This window comes from Gorilla gorilla, chromosome 5 (assembly GCF_029281585.2).
Source record: "Gorilla gorilla gorilla isolate KB3781 chromosome 5, NHGRI_mGorGor1-v2.1_pri, whole genome shotgun sequence".
NCBI classification, from domain to species: Eukaryota; Metazoa; Chordata; class Mammalia; order Primates; family Hominidae; genus Gorilla; species Gorilla gorilla.
In genome coordinates, this window is record NC_073229.2 from 51,126,863 (window position 1) to 51,154,376 (window position 27,514).

The following is a 27,514-nucleotide window of genomic DNA, read 5'->3' on the forward strand; positions in this document are numbered from 1 at the left end:
TTTTTAAGAGCACAAATCCACGTTTATTTATTGACTTTTCTTTTTTCTTTCTTCTCTTTTTTTCTCTTTTTCTTTTTTTTTTTTTGAGACGGAGTCTCGCTCTGTTGCCCAGGCTAGAGTGCAGTGGCACGATCTCGACTCACTGCAACCTCCACCTTCCAGGTTCAAGCAGTTCTCTGCCTCAGCCTCCCAAGTAGCTGGGATTACAGGTGCCCGCCACCACACCCGGCTTTTTTGTATTTTTAGTAGAGACGGGGTTTCACCATCTTGGCCAGGCTGGTCTTGAACTCCTGACCTCGTGATTCACCCGCCTCAGCCTCCCAAAGTGCTGGGATGACAGGCGTGAGCCATCGCACCTGGCCTATTGACTTTTCATTAGTTTAAATCCTTGAAGGGTACAGCATCACTCGGATTCTGTGTCCAATAGCCTTAGTGGGAAGATTGCTTCAGAATTTGGCACGAATCATGCCACTGTTTCCGTGGGCCTGCCTCAGCCTCCCGAGTAGCTGGGATTACAGGCGGCTGCCACCACGCCTGGCTAATTTTTTTTTTTTTTTTTTGATACGGAGTCTCGCTCTGTCTTCCAGGCTGTAGTGCAGTGGCGCGATCTCCGCTCACTGCAAGCTCCGCCTGCCGGGTTCACGCCATTCTCCTGCCTCAGCCTCCTGAGTAGCTGGGACTACAGGCGCCCGCCACCACGCCCGGCTAATTTTTTTTTGTATTTTTAGTACAGAGAGTTTTTCACCATGTTAGCCAGGATGGTCTCGATCTCCTGACCTCGTGATCCGCCCGCCTCGGCCTCCCAAAGTGCTAGGATTACAGGTGTCAGCCACCGCGCCCGGCCACCAAATGGTGTAATTTTTACAGTTACACTTTGTAACTAGTGTTGCTGAAGATGGAAATGCAATTGATTTTGAAAATTGATTTTTTTTCCTCTTACTGATTTTTTATCCATCAACCTTGCTAAAGTTATTTATCAATTCTATCTGAATTTTATTTTAGGGATGCTGCACATGCAATAATTTCATCTGCGAATATTAACATAATTGTTTCTTGTAGTCCTTATATATTTGTTGCTTATTGGACTGGCTACAACTTCCATTGTTTTATTGATGAGGATTATTGAGAGCAGGCATCCTTGCCTTGTTCCCCATCTCGAAACGAATGCTTTCAACATTTCCCCATTATGGTGATGTGTTTTGCGAAATTTTTGAAGATGTCCTTTATCAGCTTCTGGAGTTTTAAAAAAAAATCAACGGGTGTTGAATATTTTGAGTGACTTTGCTGCATCAATTGAGATGAATAAATTTTCCCCCTTTAATCTGCTAATGGGTCTATATTTCTCCATTCCATTTAAATTTTTTTTTAATTTGATAAATATCTTTTGCTATATGTTTCTTCTCAGGTCTCCCTTCTCAGTTATCCCCCTTTACCTTCCATTGTTGGTTTTCTCTAGTTTCTTCCTTTTCTTTTTACTGTTTTCTCTTCAAGCTCTTGCTTTTCGGAGTTTTCCCAGGATATCAAAGGTTGGGGGGATGGCAACATAGTTTTCAGACAGTGTGTCTCCCCACAATCTGCTTCTCTCTACAAGCTTGTTTGAAGCCAAGTTAAAGCAATGGATAGAAGACGGCAGCGCAGGTGCCAGACCTGCCAATTTCCAACTGCACACCAAATCCCCGAACATACGCTTGAGGCCCCTGCCTTTCGGTTTCATAAATAAAACCCTGTCCTGACTACCTCCAGGATTGGATGGAAACTCGGATGAGTAAATATGACAGAACGACTTTGCAAACTAGCACCCTATTCACACGTAAGGGGTTGCTCTTGTCACCGAGACTGTTAGAGGCAACGTGAGTTAACAGAAATAGCTTGGATTTTGAAGCTAATGGAATCTAGATCCATTCCTAACCAGCAGTGTGACCTTATCGTGTAATCTTTCTGAACCTGTCTCCATCCATCTCTACAAAGAACGTGGCACAATGTAGGAACTCAGTGAATTTTCGTGATTAAAAGACGAGATAATACAGGTGCATAATCTGAAAAACATAAAATACTCCATAAATGAAAGCAGTAAATCTTCCCCGAGCTCGAGATTCCAAAGGCCCTGAGCCCAGCACCAGTAACAGCACCCAGGTAAGTAGGCTGGCTGAGAGAAGAGGGCTATAAAGAAAAATTCTTTCCTGAGCTTTGAATCCCCACTGTCAGGCTTCAATGGAGCGCAAAAGTTCCTAAATTTGGTGAGAAATGACAACATTACCAGGGAATGAACAGACCAGGCCACTCACATCCACGTGAGGGCTCCAGGAGCCACTTCCGGGCCCAGTCAACCACGACCAGGAGAGGCAGCGCTGGAGCCTCAATCACGTCGACGGAAAACAAGTGCGCTCCCTACTGCAGTCACCAGGAGGCGCTAGTCCCGCCTGTCTCCCGGCACGGGTCCTCGTTTGCGCACGCGTCATTTCTTTCCTCCAGCGTCCCCGCCCCTTCTCCTCCGGCCGCCACCAGTTACGCTTGGCCAGTTGCGTTCGTGCGGCGACGTCCACGCATTTTCTGACGTAGCGAGCGACGGCGGGGAGCCGAGCGGAAGTCCAGCACTGTTGCCGCTAGAGGAGGGGAGGGGTGAGAAGCATAAGTGGCACCGGAAGTGGAATTAATCCGCCTACCTCTCCTGCGCCTGCGAAACAGAAAAGACAAGGCGCCTGTCGGGAGGGGTGTGGCTTCGGGTGGCGGAGAACGCTGCGATTGGCCCTCGGCTGTGGCGACAGCGACGATTGGTCCCTGCGTGCAGAGCGCGGTGAGAGTGGGTGGCGGCCGTTGGAATTCAAAAGTGGCGGGTGTGGCGCGGGGCTGGTAGCGGCCGGAGCCGTGCGAGTTCTCTACCCTGCTTCGCGAGCGGGCGAGAGAACGCGAGTCCCAGGATCTCCGGCACCCAGTTCTCTTCCACTGCATTCCCCCGGCGCGTGTGGGACCGAGGTGGACATGGATCCGCAGGTGAGTAGGGGCGGCGCAGGTGTCCTGCCCTGGGGATGGGGACGACGGCTGACCGCTCCGATGCTGTCGCACCCCCGGCTCCCGGTCGGCCTTTGTCATGTCTACCGGGAGAGCGAAGGTCCGTGCGCCCCCGCACAAGTGGAAAGGGGCGGAGGCAGGAGTGGAGACGGCTTAGAGCACCCGGGGAGGTCGGAAGGGACGTCTGTCTGCCCTCCCCCAGCTTCAAGTCTCTGGAGCCCCTCCCTTACTTTCATGTCTCCGAGATTTCCCATTTCGAATTCTCAGGCTCGTCTGACACATTTCCACTTCTTTATTCCTACTCAGGGTGTGATTGCAGTGTGTAAGAAGGGAGAGTTCTGATATGACTTCTTCCTTTGGGGACATGGTGTCTGAGGCCACATCCTTGCTGAGGTCCTTTTGTGTTAATCGCCTCTCCTTATCACTGCTGCTTCGGAGTGTAGGAAAGGGAGAAGGACAGTAGGGTAATCTGGGCCAAAAGACTTCTCATTCTCTCTCTCCTTTCCCAAATTGTGCAGATTCCTGCCCAATGAAACTGATTGATTTAGTTCTTTCTCTTAAATGGTGCCCTGCTGCACCCCACAACCATATGCAGCTTCCTGTCTCCAGTGAAGAGAGATGAATGTGTGTGACAGCTGGAGTGTACTGATCTCTGGTGCCAGGAAAGGTCTCCTGCCTGAATCCTTTGTTTACTAGTATTTCACGTTCAGGTTTCCCTGAAGTTAGGATTCAGCCTTAAGAGAGATTCTTTCTCTCGTGACAACCAGAGAGCAGAGTAGTATGATGTGACAGTGAGAAGTAGTAAAAGCCTTCTCAGATCTATTAATCAAGTATTTATTGAGCACCTACTACATGCTAGGCGTGGTTGTAGGTACTTAGGATGCAGCAGTGAACAAGGGACAAATCGTTGCCATCATGGAGCTGCCATTCTATGGGGATACAGACAATAAATGTAATAAATGAATTATATAACTGCCAGAAGGCCGTAAGTGCTGTGGAGAAAAGGAGAAATTCAAGGTTGAGGACATAGGGGAGGCCAATTGGCGGGATAGAGTATTAAATACGGTGGTCTCAGTAACCCCCATGGAAAAGATGAGTTGAATAAAGACTTGAAGGAAGTGAGGGAGATAGACAAGCAGATAGTGAGGGAAGAACATTTCAGGCAGAGGGAATCTGCTAGAGCAGAGTCCCTAAAGAGTTGTAAGGAGGGAAGTGTGGCTGGAATGAAGTGAGCAAGGGGAAAAGTTGTGGGAAAGGAAGTCAGGTAATGGGTAGTGGGGTTGCTGATCACAGTTTGTCCTTGTGGGGGTCGTTGTGAGGACTTTGAGTGAGATGGGGAATCATTGGATGATTTTAAGCAGAGAGATAAGATTTGTTGGGTCCAACAGATTTTCGTAACCATAGCACCATTGCCTTTTTTTTTTTTTTTTTTTTTGAGACAGGTTCTCTTTCTCTGTTCCCAGGCTGGAGTGCAGTGGCATGATCATGGCTCACTGGAGCCTTAACTTCCTGGGCTCAAGTGATCCTCCCACCTCAGCCTCCTGAGTAGCTGGGACTACAGGCAGCTGCCACCATGCCTGGCTGATTTTTTGTATTTTTAATAGAGTCAGGGTTTTGCCATGTTGCCCAGGCTGGTCTGGAACTAACTCCTGGGCTCAAGCAATTCACCTGCCTCGGCCTCCGAAAGTGCTGGGATTACAGGCATGAGCCACCGTGCCCTGCAGCATTTTTTTTTTTTTTTTGAGAAGTAGTCACGCTCTGTCACCAGCCTGGAGTGCAGTGGCGCGATCTTGGCTCACTGCAACCTCCGCCTCCCAGGTTCAGGCGATTCTCCTGCCTCAGCCTCCTGAGTAGCTGGGACTACAGGCGCCTGCCACCACGCCCGGCTAATTTTTTGTGTTTTTAGTATAGACAGGGTTTCACCGTGTTAGCCCGGATGGTCTCAATCTCCTGACCTCATGATCCTCCCACCTCGGCCTCCCAAAGTGCTCGGATTACAGGCATGAGCCACCGCACCTGGCCAACATTTTTTATTGTCGTGACTAGGTGGGGGGTTGCTACTGGCATCTAGTGGGTAGAGGGCAGGGATGCTGCTAGGCATCTGACAGTGTATAGGACTGCATTGGACATTGTCAAATGTCACCTTGGGGATAAAATCACCCCCAGTTGAGAACCACTGGTTTATGATAATCTAGGTGCCAGATGATGGTGTCTTAGGTCAGGGTGATAGCAGTGGAAGAAACAGTAAAAAGTGATTGGATTCTGGATATATTTTGAAGGTACAATCAGCCATGCTTTGCTGACAGATTAGATGTGGTATGTAGGAGAAAGAGAGGACTCTGGGTTTTTGGCTTGAGCAACTGAAAGATGGAGTTATATCAATTGAGATGGAGAAAGCTGCAAAAGGAGCAAGTTCAAAGCAGGGTTGGACATCAAGAGGTCAGTTATTAGACTTCCAAATGGAGATGTTTTTTTGATACGGAGTCTCTCACTCTGTTGCCCAGGCTGGAGTGCGGTGGTGTGATCTCAGCTCACTGCAACTTCTACCTCCCAGCTTCAAGCAATCCTCCCACCTCAATCTCCCGAGTAGCTGGGATTACAGGCACGTGCCAGCACACCTGGCTAATTTTTGTATTTTTAGTAGAGACAGGGTTTTGCCATGTTGGCCAGGCTGATCTCGAACTCCTGAACTCAAGTGATCCGCCCGCCTCGGCCTCCCAAAGTGCTGGGATTACAGGCATGAGGCACCACTCCCAGCCTTAAATAGCGATGTTGAGGATGCAGTTCAGTATAGGTGCAGGATCGAGGTCTGAGCTGGACATATAAATTTGGAAACTGTCAGCATATCAATGATATTTAAAGGCATGGGAGTGGATAGTGAGTATAGATAGAGAATGCTGTTAAAATCTGGAGAGATGAGGAGGACCTGCCAGTGAGGTAAGAAAGGGTGGTCTCCTGGAAGCTAACTGAAGAAAGCCTATTAAGGAAAAGGGAGTAATCAGTTGTGTCAAATGCTGTTTGATGGGTCAAGAAAATGAAGATAAAGAATTGACTTAGCAACATGAAGTTACTTGTGATCTTGAGGATAGCAATTTCGATGGAATGGTGGGAATGAAAGCCTGATTGCAATGGGCTTAGGAGAGAAATTGGCCACGATGAATACACTAGAGGTAATACTTTAGAGTTTTGCTGCGAAAGGCGGCAAGGAAAAAGGATAGTACCTGTTAGGGAAAGCAGAGTTCAGATTCTTTTAGTTTCGAAGAAATAATAGAGTTTGTGGTATGCCAATTGGAGTGATGCCATAGAGTACAAAGCTGATGGTGCAGAGGTGAGAAGGGAGGATTGCTGGAGGAATGTTCCTGAAATTGGGAGGATTTGGTGAGTCCAGGATTTGGTGAGGAGGGATGGGAATGTGATGCATATATGAAAGGGTTGCCTTAGGAGCAAGGCCATCCACCTCTGATCTTGTGGTGAGGTGGATGTAGGCAGGGTTGCATGAATATCTGTTCTTATAGAAGGTTAAGTGCTTATGCTTCTCACTGTGGAAAGTTGGAGGGCATCATGCATGTCTAGCTTTATATTAATAGATGGGAAAAATATATATACTGTGGTCTTTGGAGTTGTCCTGAATAAACAAACCTTTAAACACATTTTCTGAACCGACATAAATTCCAAGGAGGTAGGTCTGTAGCAGATCCACTACGGTAGTTTAGAGAGGAGGAAGGGCACAGGTTATTTTTAAAAATTAGTGTTTGACTTTGGAATACTTAAAGAAAAATTTGGTTTCCATACTATATTTGATTACACTAAATTAAAATAAGCATTCTTTGTGCACACTTCTGTAGGTGGCAGGAAAAATGCTACCTCTTTTTTTCCCTTTTTATTTTTATAGAAGCCAATGGTATGGATATATCACAGTTTAAGTATTGCCCCACTGATGAACATTCAATTTCATTCCTTCAAAAACTGTAAAGTCCTACCATGTAGCGGACATTGTACTAGGCCCTCTGGTTATATAGTTATGAACAAAACAGATGAATTCTTATGGTGCTCACAGTCGTATGTAGGGGTTATGATAATAAAAACAAAAGAAAACAGTGTATCAGGTTGTTTCATGATTTTTAAAAATAATGATGCTCTATGAACTTCCTTGAGTAAATCTCACTGTATCACGGGTAGCTCAAACTCACTTTCCCAAAATTGAACTTAGCATCCATGAAACCAATCCTGCTGGGTCCAGTGGCATGTGCTTGTTGTCCTAGGCACTTAAGAGGCTAAGGCAGGAGAATCACTTGAACTCAAAGTTCAAAGCCAGCTTGGGCAACCCTGTCTCAAAAACAAATAAACAAAAACCAACTCTTCAGGTACTCAGATCTCTGTGTTATTTCTTTTCTTTTTCTTTTTCTTTCTTTTCTTTCTTTTTTTTTTTTGAGACAGGATCTCAGTATATCGCCCAGGCTGGAGTGCTGGAGTGCAGTGGCATGATCACGGCTCACTGCAGCCTTGATCTGGGCCCAAGCCATCCTCCCACCTCAGCCTCCCTTGTAGCTGGGACCACAGGCAAATGTCATCTGGTTCGCTAAGGTGGATGTCTGCCTAGCTTAGCCCTCAAGCTTCTAGAATAGCCCCTTTCAACTAGGTTCCATGAGAATTAAGTTCTTTTTTTTTTTTTTTTTGAGACCGGAGTCTCGCTCTGTCACCCAGGCTGGAGTGCAGTGGCACAATCTTGGCTCACTGCAAGCTCCGCCTCCTGGGTTCACGCCATTCTCCTGCCTCAGCCTCCCCAGTAGCTGGGACTACAGGCGCCTGCCACCACGCCCGGCTAATTTTTTGTATTTTTTAGTAGAGACGGGATTTCACCGTGTTAGCTAGGATGGTCTTGATCTCCTGACCTTGTTATCCGCCCGCCTCGGCTTCCCAAAGTGCTGGGATTATAGGCGTAAGCCACCGCGCCTGGCCAAGTTCTTTTTTTTTTTTTTTTTTTTTTTTTTTGAGACGTAGTCTCGCTCTGTCACCCAGGCTGGAGTGCAGTGGTGTGATCTCGGCTCACCGCAACCTCCACCAATCGTTCAAGCGATTCTCCTCCTCGGCCTCCCAAGTAGCTGGATTACAGGCACATGCCACCATGCCTGGGTAATTTTTGTAGAAACAGGGTTTCACCATGTTGGTCAGGCTGGTCTTGAACTCCTGACCTCAAGTAATCTGCCCGCCTCAGCCTCCCAAAATGCTGGAATTACAGGCATAAGCCACCGTGCTCAGCCAGAATTAAGTTCTAATGCCTTTTTTTTTTTTTTTGAGACGGAGTCTCACTCTATTGCCCAGGTTGGAGTGCAGTGGCGTGATCTCGGCTCACCGCAACCTCTGCCTCCCAGGTTCAGACGATTCTCCTGACTCAGCCTCCCGAGTAGCTGGGATTGCAGGCATGTGCCACCACACCCAGCTAATTTTTGTATTTTTAGTAGAGATGGGATTTCACCATGTTGGTCAGGCTAGTCTCAAACTCCTGACCTTGTGATCTGCCCACCTCCGCCTCCCAAAGTGCTGGGATTACAGGCGTGAGCCACTGCACCCGGTCCAGGTAAAACATTTCAAACATGGCTCAGTAAATGTTGCCTGATTCTCCCAGTCTTCAGCCCTCACATATCTTCCACTCTCTCCCTTGTTTATGATTCTCAGCTCCAGCCAAAAGGGCCAGTTGGTTTCTTAGCCATGCTATGTACATATTTGAATTTTTGCCTTCCAGGAAGAGCATCCATTCCTCTCTGCTTGTTTGAGTCCCACCCTTAAAGTTAGTCAAGTCCAGCTTTTGCCCTAGAGGTTATTCCCACTTTTAGGTTACGTCCCCACTTCTGTTCATGCTGTCTGGCACATAATTCAGCTTTTGGCACAAGTGGTGCTTAGTGCTTGGTGGTGGTGATGTTGACAATTGAGGCTGGGGGCCAAGATGGGAAGTTCTTGGGACATTTGGGCTCCTGGGTATTGTCTTAAGGGTCTCTTTTCCCAACAGAGGTCCCCCCTATTGGAAGTAAAGGGGAACATAGAACTGAAGAGACCTCTGATTAAGACCCCTTCCCGGCTACCTCTCTCAGGAAGCAGACTCAAGAGGAGGCCTGACCAGATGGAAGATGGCCTAGAGCCTGAGAAGGTGAGCTGGGCATGGAGAGCTGTGCATGTGTGTGTGGGGTGTGTGTGTGTGAAAGAAAGGAGAGAGAGAGTATAAACCATTAGGGAGGGTAACTATGGACCTTGTCTTTATCTTTCCCCAGAAACGGACAAGAGGCCTGGGTGCAACGACCAAAATTACCACATCCCACCCAAGAGTTCCATCCCTCACTACAGTGCCACAGACACAAGGCCAGACCACAGGTGGGCTCTCAGGATGGATAGACTCCAAGGACATGGAAGTCCAGTGCTCTTCAACTCACTTGTTTCTTTTCTTTCAATTTTATTGTTTTTTTTTTTTTTTTTTTTTTTTTGAGACAGAGTCTCGCTCTATCACCCAGGCTGGAGTGCAGTGGCTCAATCTCACTCACTGCAACCTCCTCCTCCCAGGTTCAAACGATTCTCCTACCTCAGCCTCCCGAGTAGCTGGGATTACAGGTGCCCACACCACGCCCAGCTAATTTTTGTATTTTTTTTTTCAGTAGAGATGGGGTTTCGCCATGTTGGCCAGGCTGGTCTTGAACTCCTGACCTCAGGTGATCCACCCGCCTCTGCCTTCCAAAGTGCTGGGATTATAGGCGTGAGGCACCGCACCCAGCCTATTTTGAATAGGTAATAACATTTCATTTGGTTCAAAATTCCAAAGGCACAAAGGTTGTTGTATAGTGAAGTTTGCTTCCTATTTCTGTCCTCCAGCCACCCAATTCTGCTACCCAGGGCAACTGTGTGTTCTTCCAGGGAAATTCTATTGGTATTCAAGCAAGCAAGTAAGACTATACTCCCCCATTTTTTACATAAATGGTGGCATACTTTAGACATGGTCCTGCTTTTACTTATCTTAATCCAAATTGCTTTTTGGCATATGGAGTACAGTTGGCCCTCTGTATCTGTGGGTTCTGCTTCTGCAGATTCAACCAACCATCGGTTGAAAATATTCAAGGAGAGTGGGCACAGTGGCTCATGCCGGTAATCCCAGCACTTTGGGGGGCCAAGGTGGGTAGATTACCTGAGGTCCGGAGTTCCAGACCAGCCTGGCCAATATGGTTGAAACCCTGTCTCTACTAAAAATACAAAATTAGCCAGATGTGGTGGCCCGTGCCTGTAATCCCAGCTACTCTGGAGGCTGAGGCAGGAGAATTGCTTAGAACCCAGGAGGTGGAGGTTGCAGTGAGCCGAGATTGTGCCAGCCTGGCGACAGAGCGAGACTCGGTCTCAAAAAAAAAAAAAAAAAGAGAAAATATTCATGGAAAATAAAAAATAAAACCAAAAAATACAGTATAACAGTTATGGTCATGTGTCACTTGGCAATGCAGATACATTATCCGAAATGCATTATTGTGGAAACATCATAGAAAGTACTTACTGAAACCTAGATGATCTAGCCTGCTACACACCTAGGCTATCTGTGATAGCCTATTGTTCTTGGGCAACAAGCCTGTGTGGCGTGTTACTATACTGAAGCACGGTAGGTAACATAACACAGTGGTAACCATTTGTGTATATAAACATACCTAAACATAGAAAAGGTACAGTTAAAATACAATATAAATGGTAAAAAATGGTACACCTGTACAGGGTACTAACCATTAAATGGAGCATGTTTGAATGTAAGTTGCTCTGGGTGAGTTAGTGAGTGAGTGGTGAGTGAATGTGAAGGCCTAGGGCCTTACTGTACACTGCTGTAGACTTTAGAAACATGGTACAGTTAGGCTACATCAAATTTATAAAAAATAGTTCTTTTATAATAAATTAACCTTAGTTTACTATAACTATTTTACTTTATAAACTTAACATTTTTTTCCCACTTGCCAAGGCTGATGTAACATTTTAATCTTTTTTTAACTTTTTTTTTTCGACCAGTTGTCAAATGATCCTTTATTGAAATATTTTCCTTTGTGCTTAACTAGCTGGGCATTCCACAGCACCACTGTTGATGTCATCTATGATGTCATGAGGGTGGCGGCCATCAACATTACAGCCCATAGACTGGGCAGTCCCCGGGATCTCTTTAATGGTTCCAGAGAGTTCTCTGGCTAAGGATCGGTGCCGCATCTGTCGAGCAAAGTTGACGATCTCATCAAAAGTGATATGCCCATTGTGTTTAATGTTTTTCTGTTTCTTGGTGGTTTCTTGAGGGCTTTGATGATCGGGGCAGAGGCAGAAGGCACCACCTCAATCTGGGCCTGTCTGTTCTCAATGGTCAGTTTCACTGTAATCCTCAGGCCCTTCCAGTCACCCGTTGCCTTGGCAATGTCATCACCAACCTTTTTTGGAGACAGACCCAGGGGGCCGATCTTGGGGGCCAGGGCAGAAGTGGCACCGACTTCACCTCTGGTGCACCTCAGGTATACCACCTTGATCTCGTTGGGGTCGAACTTCGGCGGCATGGTGGAGGCATCTGGTGTCGGATGAACCCAGATTCGGGACGACCGAAGAAAGTTGCACCTTGGCCTCCTCCGAGCCGAAAGCCGAGAGCTTCTCTCTTTTTTTTTTTGAGATGGAGTCTCGCTCTATCGCCCAGGCTGGAGTGCAGTGGCACAATCTCGGCTCACTGCAAGCTCCGCCTCCCGGGTTCCCGCCATTTTCCTGCCTCAGCGTTCCGCGTAGCTGGGACTACAGGCGCCCTCCACCACACTTGGCTAATTTTGTTTTTTTGTATTTTTAATAGAGACAGGGTTTCACCATGTTAGCCAGGATGGTCTCGATCTCCTGACTTCGTGATCTGCCTGCCTCGGCCTCCCAAAGTGCTGGGATTACAGGCGTGAGCCACTGCGCCCGGCTAACTTTTTGACTCTTGTAATAACAACTGAAAACACAAACATTGTATAGCTTTACAGAAATATTTTATTCCTTTGTATCCTTATTCCTCATGCTTTTTTTCTATCTAAATTTTGTTTTGGGCAGGGAGCATATATTCAGGGCAATATGAATCTCTGTCTCCTGGCTTGAAAATAAAATTTTTGTTTTTTGTTTTTGAGACAGAGTCTCGCTCTGTCGCCCAGGCTGGAGTGCAATGGCGTGATCTCGGCTCCGTGTAACCTCCGCCTCCTGGGTTCAAGTGATTCTCCTGCCTCAGCCTCCCAAGTAGCTGGGACTACAGGTGTGTGCCATCACGCCCAGCTAATTTTTTGTATTTTTAGTAGAGATGGGGTTTCACCGTATTAGTCAGGATGGTCTCGATGTCCTGACCTCGTGATCCGCCCGCCTCAGCCTCCCAAAGTGCTGGGATTACAGACATGAGTTACTGCGCCCTGCCTGAAATTCTTTTTTTAATTTAAAATTTTATTTATTTGTATTTTTTCCAAGAAATAAGCTTAAATTTGAAAAATTTTAAATATTATTTTGCTTTTCAAACTTTTTGTTAAAAACGAAGAAATATACACATTAGCCTAGGCCTACATAGGGTCAGGATCATCAACATCACTGGCTTTCACCTCCACATCTTGTCTCACTGGAAGATCTTCAGGGGCAGTAACACACATGGAGATGTGACTTCCTGTGATAACAATGCCTTCTTCTGGATTGCCTTTTTTTTTTTTTTTGAGACGGAGTCTCGCACTGTCGCCCAGGCTAGAGTGCAGTGGCATAATCTCGGCTCACTGCAAGCTTCGCCTCCCGGGTTCACACCATTCTCCTGCCTCAGCCTCCCGAGTAGCTGGGACTACAGGCGCCCGCCACCACGCCTGGTTAATTTTGTTTTTGTATTTTTAGTAGAGACGGGGTTTCACCGTGTTAGCCAGGATGGTCTCAATCTCCTGACCCCTTGATCTGCCCACCTCGGCCTCCCAAAGTGCTGGGATTACAGGCATGAGCCACGGTGCCTGGCCTGGAATGCCTTTTGAATGACATGCCTGAGGCTGTTTTATAGTTAACTGTTTTTTGCAAATAGAAGGAGTATACCCTAAAATAACAATAAAAAGTACAGTACGGTAAATATATAAACTAGTAACATAGTCATCATTATTAGGTATTATGTACTATATGTAATTATATGTGTTATACTTTTATACAACTGGCAGTGCATTAGGTTCGTTTATATCAGAATCACCACAAACAGGTGAGGAATGCTATGACATTACCATGGCTATAATGTCACTAGGCAATAGGAATTTTTAGCTCCATTATAATGTTACGGGGCTACTGTTGTATATGCAGTCTGTCATTGACCGAAATGTCATTATGGGCACATGACTGTATTAACATAGCATTTACATTGTGTTAGATATTATAAGTAATCTAAAGATGATTTAAAGTATATGCAGCTGGATGCGGTGGCTCACGCCTGTAATCCCAGCACTTTGGGAGGCTGAGGCAGGCAGATCACCTGAGGTCAGGAGTTTGAGACCAGCCTGGCCAACATGCTGAAAACCTGTCTCTACTAAAAATATATAAAAAAAAATTAGCCAGGCGTGGTGGCGCTTGCCTGTAATCCCAGCTACTCAGGAGGCTGAGGCAGAAGAATTGCTTGAACCCTGGAGGTGGAGGTTGCAGTGAGCCGAGATCGCGCCATTGCATTCCAGCCTGGGTGAGAAGAGTGCAACTCCATCTCAAAAAAAAAAACAAAATGGAGGCCAAGGCAGGCAGATCACCAGAGGTCAGGAGTTTGAGGCCACCCTAATCAACATGGTGAAACCCCGTCTTTACTAAAAATACAAAATTAGCTGGGCGTGGTGGTGCATACCTATAATCCCAGCTACTCGGGAGGCTGAGGCGGGAGAATCGCTTGAACCCTGGAGGTAGAGTTTGCTGTGAGCTGAGATCATGCCATTGCACTTCAGCCTGGGCAACAAGTGAAACTCTGTCTCAGTCAATCAATAAATAAAGTATATGGGAGGGTGTGCATAGACTATATTTAATACTATATACCTATTTATGTAAGGGACTTGGGCATCCTTGGATTTTGGTATTCTTGGGGGGTGCTGGAATCAACCCCTTTTGGATACTGAGGGATGACTGTAATTTCTGGTTCTAGGAGAGGTATCATTAGGAGCTGGCCAGACTTAGGGATAAGGGAAGGAAGTTATCTTATTTCTAATTCTGAGAAAAGCACTTCTTCTGCCCCTGTCCTAGCAAGTGTACATGCCATCTTAAGAATGATCATTCTACCTTTGCTCTCTCCCATCTCCTGGGCAGCTCAAAAAGTTTCCAAGAAGACAGGACCCCGGTGTTCCACAGCTATTGCCACAGGTAACTGTGCTCAAGAGCTGGGTCTGAGAAGGGATTTGGGGTATATGTAAAGGGAGAATGATGGAGGTGGAGGGACACTGGTCCTGTAATTCCTAAGTCACCTCCTCAATTCTCTAGGGTTGAAGAACCAGAAGCCAGTTCCTGCTGTTCCTGTCCAGAAGTCTGGCAGTAGGTGACAAACATAACCACTGGGTGAGAGGCTGGGATAGGGAAGAGAAGATGGTGAGTGCCCAGAAAAATCCATTTGGTCTCTAAGCGGAAGGAGATGTGGCATCAGGTGTGGATCCCATAAAGGCTAGAAGGGAGGAGGGATAGAGAGCCTAGACTTCACTGACCTTTGTCCTTTCTGTGTTCATCTTAGCGTCAGGTGTTCCTCCCATGGCAGGAGGGAAGAAACCCAGCAAACGTCCAGCCTGGGACTTAAAGGGTCAGTTATGTGACCTAAATGCAGAACTAAAACGATGCCGTGAGAGGACTCAAACATTGGACCAAGAGAACCAGCAGCTTCAGGACCAGCTCAGAGATGCCCAACAGCAGGTCCAGGCCCTGGGGACAGAGCGCAGAACACTGGAGGGGCATTTAGCCAAGGTACAGGCCCAGGCTGAGCAGGGCCAACAGGAGCTGAAGAACTTGCGTGCTTGTGTCCTGGAGCTGGAAGAGCGGCTGAGCACGCAGGAGGGCTTGGTGCAAGAGCTTCAGAAAAAACAGGTGGAATTGCAGGAAGAACGGAGGGGACTGACATCCCAACTAGAGGAGAAGGAGGTAAGGGCCAGATTTTCACCAGATGTCAGCCCTGCTTTCCTGGCAGAGGTCATGCCTCCCCTCCCTTCCAGGTACCCCTCAAGTCTGGGCTGAGAACTCCTGAGCACCTATCTTTAGCAGTATAGGTGCTGCTGAAGATACCTCTCTCTTCCACCTGTCTGCACCCAGCCCACTCCTGACTGTCTTGCTTTCTGCCACGCTTCTTCCTACCCTTGACTGTTTGCAAAGCTCCCATTTAGATCTGTGTCTTCCTTAGTCCTCCATCCCTCTTTCTTTGGGTTCCCATCCTGATCACAAATTCCTGTGGTACTCTCTTTCCCTCCTCCCATGTCCACTTGACTCCTTCCTGGTGAGCACCAACTAGATTAAGTTATTTGCAGTCTCTTAAATGACTCAACTTTCACTTCTGGGCATTCTGCATATGTGCTTCCCTCTTTCTGGAATGTTCTTTGTGTACTACATCCTTCCTTGGTTCACTCCTGTACTTCTGGGTGTCACCCTAGATAGATATCATCTTCCTTGTGCTCCTCTTTGTGCTTGGGCATACCCATAGCACTCCCTGTCTTAGTACCATGATTCCTTATTTTCTCATCTTTCTTTGTTTACCAGACTTTGAGGTCCTTTTGAGCAGGGACCTCACCTCCACCCACTGCATACGCCACACAGTTTGTTCTTATTCTTGGTTGCATCTTACCCTCTGTGTATGTTGTGTTCTCTTCTGGGCAGAGGAGGCTGCAGACATCAGAAGCAGCCCTGTCAAGCAGCCAAGTAGAGGTGGCATCTCTGCGGCAGGAGACCGTGGCCCAGGCAGCCTTACTGACTGAGCGGGAAGAACGTCTTCATGGGCTAGAAATGGAGCGCCGGCGACTGCACAACCAGCTGCAGGAACTCAAGGGCAACATCCGTGTATTCTGCCGGGTCCGCCCTGTCCTGCCGGGGGAGCCCACTCCACCCCCTGGCCTCCTCCTGTTTCCCTCTGGCCCTGGTGGGCCCTCTGATCCTCCAACCCGCCTTAGCCTCTTCCGGTCTGACGAGCGGCGTGGGACCCTGAGTGGGGCACCAGCTCCCCCAACTCGCCATGATTTTTCCTTTGACCGGGTATTCCCACCAGGAAGTGGACAGGATGAAGTGTTTGAAGAGATTGCCATGCTTGTCCAGTCAGCCCTGGATGGCTATCCAGTATGCATCTTTGCCTATGGCCAGACAGGCAGTGGCAAGACCTTCACAATGGAGGGTGGGCCTGGGGGAGACCCCCAGTTGGAGGGGCTGATCCCTCGGGCCCTGCGGCACCTCTTCTCTGTGGCCCAGGAGCTGAGTGGTCAGGGCTGGACCTACAGCTTTGTAGCAAGCTACGTAGAGATCTACAATGAGACTGTCCGGGACCTGCTGGCCACTGGAACCCGGAAGGGTCAAGGGGGCGAGTGTGAGATTCGCCGTGCAGGGCCAGGGAGTGAGGAGCTCACTGTCACCAATGCTCGATATGTCCCTGTCTCCTGTGAGAAAGAAGTGAGGACCCATGGGCACTGGAACTGGGAAATGGGGAGGAGTGGGCAGGGTGCCACGAGATGGAGGTAGAGGGAGAAAGGAGCAGGAGAGAATTGAAGGATGAAGTGCAAGTTATGAGGCTGGGTTACCACATCCCGTTTTGGCCTGTGGGCTGTCGGTAGATCTGCCTTAACCTGGGAGTGGCAAGGGAGTGATGCATCTGCCAAAACGAGGAGGGTCACTACATCTCATGTCTAATCTCCTTGCTCAGCATATCCTAGCCATGCTGGCCTCCTGGCTGTTCCTCAACCAGCTAGTCGTGCTCCCCATCTCAGGGCCTTTGCCTGGATGCTCTTTCCTGGAGATCTTGGCTATCCTGTCAAAACTTGTGTTCCCCACCCCGCCTTTATACACTCCCTATTCTATGTATTCCTTACCATTTTCAGACATACTGTGCATCTTATTTTGTTTCTTGACAGGCTAGAAAGCTTCAAGAGGGTGGGGGTGGGCTCTTATTCATTTCCATACATATTACTATGTACTGACTTCTGCCTGCCTTTTTGCCCCTTCTGCTCCCATCCCCAGGTGGAGGCCCTGCTTCATCTGGCCCGCCAGAATCGGGCTGTGGCCCGCACAGCCCAGAATGAACGGTCATCACGCAGCCACAGTGTATTCCAGCTACAGATTTCTGGGGAGCACTCCAGCCGAGGCCTGCAGTGTGGGGCCCCCCTCAGTCTTGTGGACCTGGCCGGGAGTGAGCGACTTGACCCCGGCTTAGCCCTCGGCCCTGGGGAGCGGGAACGCCTTCGGGAAACACAGGCCATTAACAGCAGCCTGTCCACGCTGGGGCTGGTTATCATGGCCCTGAGCAACAAGGTGGGAATGGGAGTGGGGTGAGATACGGGACCTGGGGGACAGTTGGGGTTGGCTGTGCAGAACCCTGCCTATTCCTAAACATCTGTCCCCACCTCAATCATCTAGGAGTCCCACGTGCCTTACCGGAACAGCAAACTGACCTACCTGCTGCAGAACTCTCTGGGTGGTAGTGCTAAGATGTGAGTGAAAGGGACAGATGGAAGGGGTCAGGTAGGAACTGTGCTGGGGTGAGGGGTAGAAAGGGGAACAGTGGAGACCTGTCCAGGCTCTGCTGGCCCCTAATGCTGGGGTTGGGCACATTCTCTTTTCATAGGCTCATGTTTGTGAACATTTCTCCACTGGAAGAGAACGTCTCCGAGTCCCTCAACTCTCTACGCTTTGCCTCCAAGGTGCGATTACCACCAGTCAGCCTCGTCAGGACCCGTGGGTGGTTGTAGGCTTCTCCATTCCAATCCCTTTTGTCTTCTAGGGCAGGGAGCACATTTGTGCAGAAAGGTTTTACATTTGCAGGTATCTGAGGCACTGCTCACCTGGTTCCATTTTTAATTATTAGCTTTTGAGTTAAGTTTTTTAAAAAACGGGTGATTAATTTAACCTGAGAAAGCTGATTGAAAAAAAAAAAAAGAAAAGGTGACTAAAAGGTCTAAGCTGGTTGGGCGCAGTAGCTCATGCCTATAATCCGAACACTTCGGGAGGCCAAGGCAGGAGGATTGCTTGAGCCCAGGAGTTTAAAATCAGTCTGGGCAACATAGTGAGACCCTGTCTCTACAAAAAATAGGAAAATTAGCTGGGTGTAGTGGCTCACACCTGTAGTTCCAGCTACTCAGGAGGCTGAGGTGGGAGGATCACCTGAGCCTGGGAGGTGGAGGCTGCAGTGAGCCGTGATCCTACCACTGCACTTCAGCCTGGGTGACAGAGTAAGACCTTGTCTCAAAAAACCAACACACAAAAAATCCCTAAGATTCCTCCCGATCAGCATACAGAGATCATTATTTTTAGGTCTGCCTGGACTCCACTATGTAGCTGCACCAAAATTTATCCACCAGTTCCCTCTACTGGACACTTGGATTGTTTCCACACTTTTTTAGTCACAAACAAGGCCACGTTGACTAACTTTGTACATACATCATTTTGTATTTTTTCAGTTACATCTAACCAGGGAAATAGTCCTTGAAATGGGATTACTGGATCAAAGACTTAGAGGTTTTTCAGACTATTCCAAATAGTGTGAATTCAGACTCCAAACCTCATGAGGGTCAGCCAGTGGCTATATATGAATTCTCACTAATGAGAATTCCTTCCACTAGAATCTCCTTCCACTAACTAGTGTTAAGTCAGAAAGTTTCCTTACTGTCTGCCTCCACGGTAATTTTTTTCTCTGGTACACCCTCCTCCTGCGCGTATAGCCCTTTGATGGGCTCTGGCTTTATTTGAGGTTTGATCAGGTCTGTCCTGCTGTGCGCTTGGGCTTCCTCCCAGTCAGCACTGATTGTTGCTGTGGAGTAGCCAGCACCTGCACCCTGATCTGGTATTCTACTTTGATGAGGGTTTCCCTCACTATCTTGCAAGTTCGATTTTAGAGGGTGGTGATGTTTTTTCTAACTTTTTATTAATGTTATACCAATGTAACATCCAACAACATGAACTTTAATATCCTCTAATACCCAGTTTATGTTAAATTTCACCCAACTGTCTCAGAAGTGTCTTTTATACATAATAGGTTTGTTCAAATCAGGATCCAGGCAAGGGCCACCCACTTGGTTGAAATGTCTCAAGTTCCACAACCCTATCCCACACTGCCACTATTATGTCATTTGTTTGTTGAAGGTCATTTGTCCTATAGAATATACTATTCTGGATTTTGGCTGGTTGCTTCCTCTTTCCCCCATACTTTCACTTATTTATCATATTTGGGTGTTGTCAACCTGACCCATCCATTTACAAGCTCCTTATTGACTTTTTCACCTAGTGATTTTATCCAGCAGTGACCATACCTGGATCCTTTATTTCATTAAGGGGTTTCTAAATGGGGATTTTTCTAATCTTAGTTGTTCTGCATTGGTTAGTCACGATTCTTTTATGAAGACATTTGCCTTGCCATCTACTTGGTTTCTCTGAAATTCAGTTCATACAGGAAAAACAAGATAAATGCTGAATTATTTATTGATTTTCAGTATTGAGTTGATATCCTAGCAGCTTCCAAAGGTGACCAATGAATGTTTATCTGAGGGTTATCTTTATTTTTATTCTTTTTGAGACAGGGACTTGCTCTGTTGCCCAGACTGGAATTCAGTGGCTCAGTCATAGCTCATTGTAGCCACCAAAAGTGTTGGGATTATAGGCGTGAGCCACCCAGCCCGGCCACAGTCATTCTTCTTTCTGATGCTCAAATTGCCCCATCTTTGGCCAATAGGAACCTCCTGGCCGGGCGCGGTGGCTCATGCCTGTAACTCCAGCACTTTGGGAGGCCGAGGCGGGTGGATCACGAGGTCAGGAGATCGAGACCATCCTGGCTAACACGGTGAAACCCCGTCTCTACTAAAAATACAAAAAATTCACCGGGCGTGGTGGCAGGCGCCTGTAGTCTCAGCTACTTGGGAGTCTGAGGCGGAATGGCTTGAACCCGGGAGGTGGAGCTTGCAGTGAGCCGAGATCGCGCCACTGCACTCCAGCCTGGGCGACAGAGCGAGACTCCGTCTCAAAAAAAAAAAAAAAAAAAGAAGAGCCTCCTTCAGATTGGTGCCAGTGTCCTTTAGACAGAACTCTAGTAGTCTTTTCAGATTCAACTTGTACATTTCCTCCCCCAGACTTCAACTGATCCATTTTCTAAGGAGTTCTAGTTCCTACATGGGTGTTATTACTATTTTATCTCGGTTTAAGTGTTTTACAGTGGGAGAGGTTGGAGGTCTCTAGTACAGGGTATTGCTGGAAATGAAAGCCACCTTTCTCTGCTCCTGTATTTTCTTCTGGGGCTTCCATCTCTTCTCAAGCCTTTTCACCTCCTCCAAACCTAGTGTGCAGAGGAGAACAAACCATAACTGGCACCAGCCTGAACCAGCCTTTGGAGGCCTTATTTCAGTATTTCTGAGGGCAGCCCTAGCATTGGAGGATGGGAGGAGATCTTGGGAAAAATGTTGTATTGGTTACGCTGCAAACTTTTATCCTGTCTAACCTCCTGCCCCCAGGTGAACCAGTGTGTTATTGGTACTGCTCAGGCCAACAGGAAGTGAAGACGGATCCAGATGTGTGTGTGTGTGTGTGTGTGTGTGTGTGTGTGTGTGTGTGTGTGTGTGTGTCCGTATGTCTATGTATCGGGTGAGGGGTGGGAGGGTTGCTGGAGGGTGCTTTATTGGGTGGAGGGCACCATGTCCCAGGGCTATCAAATAAAGAATAGGTTTTTTTTTTTAAATAAAGGTTTTATTAGCATTTGCCCAAGAAGGCAGATACTTTCATATCTGTAAAGGTGGGAGCTGTGATCTGTTCCCTCTGCCAAACGTTTATGTGGGAGGCGGGAGCGGGGGCTGAGGGCTTCGTCTTTTTTCCCCTCTGCTATCACCGGTTCTGGACCTTGGCCTGGATCATCTTCCCCTCTGCTAATACCCCCTACCCCGTCCGTCACATCAGGGAGGTGTGCCCTCTAGCTATCCACGCCCCCTCCTTGGTCACTAGTTATAGGTAATTTTCACCCTTCCGCCGGCCACCCCAGCCCCAGGGAAGAACGTTCCTTTGGTGGGTGTCGGCAAATGGGGACCGGACCCGAGTCCAGAGGCGGGGCTAGCGCGCGCTCCCAAACTGCTGGCTCTTTCCTCCCGCCCTTTCCCTGCCTTTCCGTTCGAACGGCTGGGGCTCTGCCCGCTCGCTGCCCATTGGCTGGCTCTCGGTGGCGTCACCGCCTCAGGTCCTCGCCCCCTTCGTCTGCGCCAGCCCTAGAAGCACGGGGCGGGACGTCCCCGGGAAGCGGCGCGCACGCCCGCCGACTCCCTCGCGCCAACCGCCGACGGCCGCCGCCCGGTGAAGGAGGGGCTCAGTCCTCCCAGGTGCCGCGCGCAGGAGGGGACACGCGTGCGCAAAAGGGCGGTGGGTGGGGCGCGACTCGCCACGGGGAGGGCGGGGCTGGGGCTAACAGCGAGTGGAGGGCGGGGCGCGCGAGGGAGGAGGGCGTGGTGGGGGCATCGAGAAGGGTGAATGGAGGGCGGGGCTGTGAACTGGGGCCGGGGGGCGGGACTTGGAGTGACCATGGGGGGTGGGGCAGCTAACGGATGTGGCATGGGGCGGGGGACCAGGCCGGAGGCAGGCTGCCGGGAGGGGGGATTCCCTCGTGCCCCAAGGGCGAATCTCAGGTCGGAGGAAGGGGCTGAGGGGATTCCCTCTCCCACCGGGTCCGACTCTTCGCTCCCCAAGCCGCGAAGGGCCAGCTTCTTCCTCGGCGCCCTCCACGCCTGTTGGAGGTGAGGGAGGTGGAGGGAGGTGGTGCCCGCCCCCCCCCTCCGGCTCCTCCTTTCCCCCAGTCCTCCCCTCCCACCACCCTCCCCCCCAACCGGTCCGTCCCTCCCCTCCCTCCCTCCCCCCCGCCGCCTCCTCCTCCTGCCGCTGCCGCTGCTTTGGCTGCTGCGTCATACGCCCCAGAGGCGCCGGGACGGAGGGGCTGGGCCTGGGGACCCCCCGGCCTCCGCCTGCACGCCCCCCCCCCACGCCCGGACGTGCCCTCTCTGCGCGGGGGACTCGCCTAGGTCTCCTACGTCTGCCCCTGCCCGGCTCCCGGCGGCCCCAGCTGTCACCGGTAAGGAGGCGGCAGGAGGCGCTGGTGGGGGGCAGGGAGCCGGGGGTCGGCGCGGGGCGCGGGCGGGAGAGCCTCGCCGCCTTGGCCTCGGGTCCGGGCTGGGCCGACACAAGTCCCTTCTCGGACTTGCCGTCCTGGGGAGTAGAGACCGGGACTGGGACACGCCCCCCTCCCGGGGCACTCAGAGAAGTTGTCTAACCCGGGGGCAGGGAGCCCCGAATTTGAGGGTGACCTGACATAACCTGGCACCAGGATGATTGTTCTTAATGAGACACGCAGGACTGGGGAGACAGCCGTTTCTGCTCTGGAAAACATCTCCAGAAAAGGTCCCAAAACACATCTCTGGGCAACAGGACACCCTAATTATGATACCTCTAAACTGAGTAGCCTTTGCTTCTACAACCATAATTTCTCCTAAAATTTCAAGGCCAGTATATAATACCCCAGGAGAGCTCTGGAAGCTGGGAAACTAGCAACTAGGTTTGGGGTCGGGGGGAGGGCTGTTACAGAGAGGAGAGCCAGTCACTAGAGTTGGAAGAGGACTCAAAAAGCTGGTGGTGGGTGCCCAGTGGTTTCCTATCAAGGTGTCTCAGGGATTTGGAGATGGGGGCACAGATACTTCATTCTTGATGGCAAAATAGGCAAAGAAAATGGGGAGGCTGGCCGGGCCCGGTGGCTCACGCCTGTAATCCCAGCACTTTGGGAAGCTGAGGTGGGTGGATCATGAGGTCAGGAGTTCGAGACCAGTTTGGCCAACATGGCCAACACCTCATCTCTACTAAAAATACAAAAATTAGCCAGGCATGGTGGCATGCGCCTGTAATCCCACCTACTTGGGAGACTGAGGCAGGAGAATTGCCTGAACCCGGGAGGTGGAGGTTGTAGTGAGCCAAGATTGTGCCACTGCACTCTGGCCTGGGCGACAGAGCAAAACTCCATCTCAGGAAAAAAAAAAAAAAAGAAAAGAAAATGGGGAAGGTTTCTCAGCATTAATAACCTTCTCCTCCCCATTTCTTTTCTGGCTAGGCCCCCCCAGGATGCAATGGCGCAGCCCCCCCGGCTGAGCCGCTCTGGTGCCTCCTCACTTTGGGACCCAGCTTCTCCTGCTCCCACCTCTGGCCCCAGGCCTCGGCTTTGGGAGGGTCAAGATGTGCTGGCCAGATGGACTGATGGGCTGCTATACTTGGGTACCATCAAAAAGGTAAGACCTTCTACCTCTGACCTTCTTCCTAGTTTCCTTATCTAATTCTGGTTCCCATTTCATCCTGTTTGCTCACCCATTCCAGGTGGACAGTGCTAGGGAGGTGTGTCTGGTCCAGTTTGAGGATGATTCGCAGTTTCTGGTTCTATGGAAAGACATTAGCCCTGGTAAGACTCTAGAGACCTGAGATTGCACATCCCATGGAAAACAAACCTGGCCTAGAGGGGCAGAAAGAGACTTAAAGGCAGGCCCCGTGACACTGTGTTCTCTCTCAGCTGCCCTCCCTGGAGAGGAACTCCTCTGTTGTGTCTGTCGCTCTGAGACTGTGGTCCCTGGGAACCGGCTGGTCAGCTGTGAGAAGTGTCGCCATGGTGAGAGGGCAGGTCACCTGAATGGTCCAGCTTGCTCTTCCCTCCAGGATGGTCCCTATGTCACCTGTCCTGGCCTTAGTCCCCAAGCCACTGTTCTGGCCAGGCGGCTTAGCCCTATCTTAGTCCTCATCTGCTTTCAGCCCAGGGAGAAGCAGCCATGGAAAGGGGTGGTATAACCTTTGCAGGCAGAAGATGGTTTAAATGCATCCTTTTCTAACCATATGACCTCGGACATGTCCCTTAACCTCTAGGAGCCTCTGTTCCCTGACTTGTAAAATAAGGATAATGCACCCCCTCATCAAGACCATGGTCAGGGATTAAATGAGATGGGTAAAGACTATTCCTGTCCCAATACCAAGCACACACAGGTATGCAATAAGTGGTCTACTATTATCACTCCAGCTTATCACCAGGACTGCCATGTTCCCAGGGCTCCAGCCCCTGGAGAGGGAGAGGGCACATCCTGGGTATGCCGCCAGTGTGTCTTTGCGATCGCCACCAAGGTAAAGGCACTTCCCTGTTACCCTTCCTGTGGGAGCCTCCCATCCACAGCCTCTCCCAAGCCTTTTCCTCTCCCCACCCCTCTGAAGCCACCCACCTATCCTGTCTCTGCAGAGGGGAGGTGCCCTGAAGAAGGGCCCCTATGCCCGGGCCATGCTGGGTATGAAGCTCTCTCTGCCATATGGACTGAAGGGGCTGGACTGGGATGCTGGACATCTGAGCAACCGACAGCAGAGTTACTGTTACTGTGGTGGCCCTGGGGAGTGAGTAATGAGAGGGGAGCAGACTGTGGAATGAATGATGTGGTGGTGGATCCCAGGAAATGAAGGAAAAAGAACAGGATGAGGGTAGCACTCAGGGGGATGGGAGGTAAGTTTAGGGTTTGGGACAGTTATGGGGAAGGGGATTTCTGGAGGCCAGAAGTCCTGTGTTCCCCCTCAGGTGGAACCTGAAAATGCTGCAGTGCCGGAGCTGCCTGCAGTGGTTCCATGAGGCCTGCACCCAGTGTCTGAGCAAGCCCCTCCTCTATGGGGACAGGTGAGACCAAGGCAGACTCTCTAGGAGCCAAGGATGCCCTCTTTCTTCGTGTTCCACCCTCAGTTCTCCCACGCCCTTCTCCACTCCAGTCTCTTCCCAACCTCTGCAGCGTTACCTCACCTGTTCGCCCCGTCCTTGCTTGTGAGTCTTCCAGGGTATGGCATAGTTTTCCTGTGTAAGTGTGTTTGCTCCCTCTTGCCCATGTCCAGGTTCTATGAATTTGAATGCTGTGTGTGTCGCGGGGGCCCTGAGAAAGTCCGGAGACTACAGCTTCGCTGGTGAGCTGGATTGGGCATGACCTCAGTGTAACTCCACACCCCAGTATTTCACTCTATATGCCCCAACCTCCCACCTCAGGACTCCCCTGGCTCTTAAAATGCCTCTGTGGTCTTGAAAACTTTGTTTTTCCAGGGTGGATGTGGCCCATCTTGTCCTGTATCACCTCAGTGTTTGCTGTAAGAAGAAATACTTTGATTTTGATCGTGAGATCCTCCCCTTCACTTCTGAGAATTGGGACAGTTTGCTCCTGGGGGAGGTAAGGGGTAGTGCAGTTTTGGGGGTTGGGATGGGACAGGGAGATGTAGTGGAAAGGGGAAGAGAAGAAATCACTGCTCCCCTGGCCCCATTTTTCTTCATTTCTCCCAGCTTTCAGACACCCCCAAAGGAGAACGTTCTTCCAAGCTCCTCTCTGCTCTCAACAGCCACAAGGACCGGTGAGTTGGAGGGAAGAGGAGGCAAGGATGAGGCTCGGAAAGAGATGGAGAGTGGAAGCCTGGAAGGGGAGGGGCTTGCAACCCACCTGGAAGACTGTGACTGAAAAGGATTGAGGAATGGCGTAAGGAGGAACCGTTTTTTACAGCACTGACCCTATATCATTTCTCTTCTTGCCCCAGTTTCATTTCAGGGAGAGAGATTAAGAAGAGGAAATGTTTGTTTGGTCTCCATGCTCGGATGCCTCCCCCTGTGGAGCCCCCTACTGGAGATGGAGCACTCACCAGGTCACTGGTCCAGGGGGGATGGGGGAAATTCTCAGGGTGTTAGTCCTGGGGGGGTATATGTATAGAGATGGGGAGGTCTTGGGGGTGTCCGGGAGGGGGCTGGGGGGATAAGGAGGCCTCTTACAGCTTCCCTTCAGGGCAGGGCCCTGGGGGAGGGGTCTCACGTCCCCTGGGGAAGCGCCGGAGGCCGGAGCCAGAGCCCCTGAGGAGGAGGCAGAAGGGGAAAGTGGAGGAGCTGGGGCCACCCTCAGCAGTGCGCAATCAGCCCGAGCCCCAGGAGCAGAGGGAGCGGGCTCATCTGCAGAGGGCACTGCAGGTACCGGAGCAGGGGGAACCCTATGGAGCAAATGGTGGGGTGTGGGAAGGAGTCAAGGATTATCTCTCAGTCCTTTGCCCCCTCTTCTAGGCCTCAGTGTCTCCACCATCCCCCAGCCCTAACCAGAGTTACCAGGGCAGCAGCGGCTACAACTTCCGGCCCACAGATGCCCGCTGCCTGCCCAGGTCAGTGCTCCTCTGCCCCTCCCCCACAAAATATGCTCCCAATTATTCACATCTTCTGGACTTTATCACCCAGAATTCTTTTCACTCTCCCCCTTGGCTACCCAGTTCTTGGCCTAGACCGACTTCTAGAACTAGTGTCTGGTAGCCAGTATTCTGGGGAAGGGAGTCCCTTGGGGGTAGTGTTTAAGCTCCGCACTTCCCAGGGGGAGAAGGTCCTGTTCCCCTGCTTCAGGTCCTGACTTTCCCCACTCCAACCCCAGCAGCCCCATCCGGATGTTTGCTTCCTTCCACCCTTCTGCCAGCACCGCAGGGACCTCTGGGGACGGTGAACCCCCAGACAGGTGAGATTCTGTCTTCTATTACCAGTGATGCTCCTCTTCCCCTCTATGTGCTCAAGGCTCTTAGTCTCTAACGCTGTTTCTCTGATTCACATGTGCTCTCCATTTCTGCCCATTTCTTAAAATTGCCTTCTCTCCCTAGGTCACCCCTGGAACTTCACATTGGTTTCCCCACAGACATCCCTAAAAGTGCCCCCCACTCGATGACTGCCTCATCTTCCTCAGTCTCATCCCCATCCCCAGGTCTTCCTAGACGCTCAGCACCCCCTTCTCCCCTGTGCCGTAGTTTGTCTCCTGGGACTGGGGGAGGAGTCCGAGGTGGGGTTGGTTACCTGTCCCGAGGGGACCCTGTCCGGGTCCTTGCTCGGAGAGTACGGCCTGATGGCTCTGTGCAGTACCTGGTTGAGTGGGGAGGAGGGGGCATCTTCTGAACAGCCTGCCTCTGCCCAGCTCCCCATTCACACACACCGGCACTTTCATACCCTGACCTCTGACCTCACCTACAGCTGGGATGTACCTGGAGAGATAGGGGGTGGTTCTCCCTACTGCCCAGGCTGGAATCCAAGAGTGGGGGGTGGGGAAGAGGCTCTCTTCTCTACCCTCCTTCATGATTCCTGACCCCTCCCATCCTTCCCATTTCCTTTGATGTTATTTTGTTACAGCTTTTTAAATATTTTTTAAAGTTATTTAACCCCTGGGGGCAGAGACTGAGGAGGGAGGATGATAAGGGATCCCGGACTCTCTATGATTGAAATAAAGAGAAATAAATCTAGCAACTCTGAGTCATTCTGAAAGATGTAGAGAAT

At 50.0% G+C, this 27,514-nt stretch overlaps 2 protein-coding genes and 1 pseudogene across 5 annotated transcripts; 2 read left to right on the forward strand and 1 right to left on the reverse strand.

The window, feature by feature from the left end:
- The first annotated feature begins 2,422 nt into the window (after positions 1–2,422).
- Positions 2,423–27,480, forward strand: KIFC1 (kinesin family member C1). Of its 2 annotated transcripts, XM_004043816.5 has the most exons (12): positions 2,423–2,991; positions 9,017–9,154; positions 9,276–9,375; positions 14,305–14,358; positions 14,476–14,526; positions 14,720–15,120; positions 15,847–16,626; positions 17,191–17,481; positions 17,587–17,660; positions 17,795–17,870; positions 20,667–22,261; positions 23,288–27,480. In XM_004043816.5, exons 1-11 carry the CDS (start codon positions 2,980–2,982, stop codon positions 20,709–20,711), a joined length of 2,022 nt encoding a protein of 673 aa, XP_004043864.1. In that variant the 5' UTR covers positions 2,423–2,979; the 3' UTR covers positions 20,712–22,261; positions 23,288–27,480. The 2 variants fall into 2 exon arrangements, with proteins under 2 accessions (XP_004043864.1, XP_018884822.1); XM_019029277.4 differs by lacking the exons at positions 20,667–22,261; positions 23,288–27,480 and having other exon boundaries at positions 2,444–2,991; positions 17,795–20,203.
- Positions 11,018–11,582, reverse strand: LOC101153361 (large ribosomal subunit protein uL11-like; annotated as a pseudogene).
- Positions 23,304–27,480, forward strand: PHF1 (PHD finger protein 1). 3 transcript variants are annotated; one of them, XM_031011949.3, is made up of 14 exons: positions 23,304–23,462; positions 23,548–23,629; positions 23,738–23,833; positions 24,236–24,336; positions 24,449–24,597; positions 24,776–24,871; positions 25,081–25,149; positions 25,283–25,406; positions 25,517–25,584; positions 25,765–25,869; positions 25,996–26,185; positions 26,276–26,370; positions 26,631–26,711; positions 26,851–27,480. In XM_031011949.3, exons 1-14 carry the CDS (start codon positions 23,304–23,306, stop codon positions 27,137–27,139), a joined length of 1,704 nt encoding a protein of 567 aa, XP_030867809.1. In that variant the 3' UTR covers positions 27,140–27,480. The 3 variants fall into 3 exon arrangements, 2 of the variants coding, with proteins under 2 accessions (XP_030867809.1, XP_063563590.1); XR_008680603.2 differs by lacking the exon at positions 26,851–27,480 and having other exon boundaries at positions 26,007–26,185; positions 26,631–26,682; XM_063707520.1 differs by lacking the exon at positions 26,276–26,370 and having other exon boundaries at positions 26,007–26,185.
- Positions 27,481–27,514: the final 34 nt, after the last annotated feature.

What these genes read in the sequence shown, in the direction of transcription:
- KIFC1 (XM_019029277.4), top strand. An exon ending in TCCTGTCCAGAAGTCTGGCA is followed by an intron (nt 14,527 to 14,719) that starts GTAGGTGACAAA and finishes TGTTCATCTTAG; the next exon opens with CGTCAGGTGTTCCTCCCATG. An exon ending in CCCAACTAGAGGAGAAGGAG is followed by an intron (nt 15,121 to 15,846) that starts GTAAGGGCCAGA and finishes TCTTCTGGGCAG; the next exon opens with AGGAGGCTGCAGACATCAGA.
- PHF1 (XM_031011949.3), top strand. Translation starts at nt 23,304, where the DNA reads ATGGCGCAGCCCCCCCGGCTGAGCCGCTCTGGTGCCTCCTCACTTTGG. An exon ending in ACTTGGGTACCATCAAAAAG is followed by an intron (nt 23,463 to 23,547) that starts GTAAGACCTTCT and finishes CACCCATTCCAG; the next exon opens with GTGGACAGTGCTAGGGAGGT. An exon ending in ACAGTTTGCTCCTGGGGGAG is followed by an intron (nt 25,407 to 25,516) that starts GTAAGGGGTAGT and finishes CATTTCTCCCAG; the next exon opens with CTTTCAGACACCCCCAAAGG.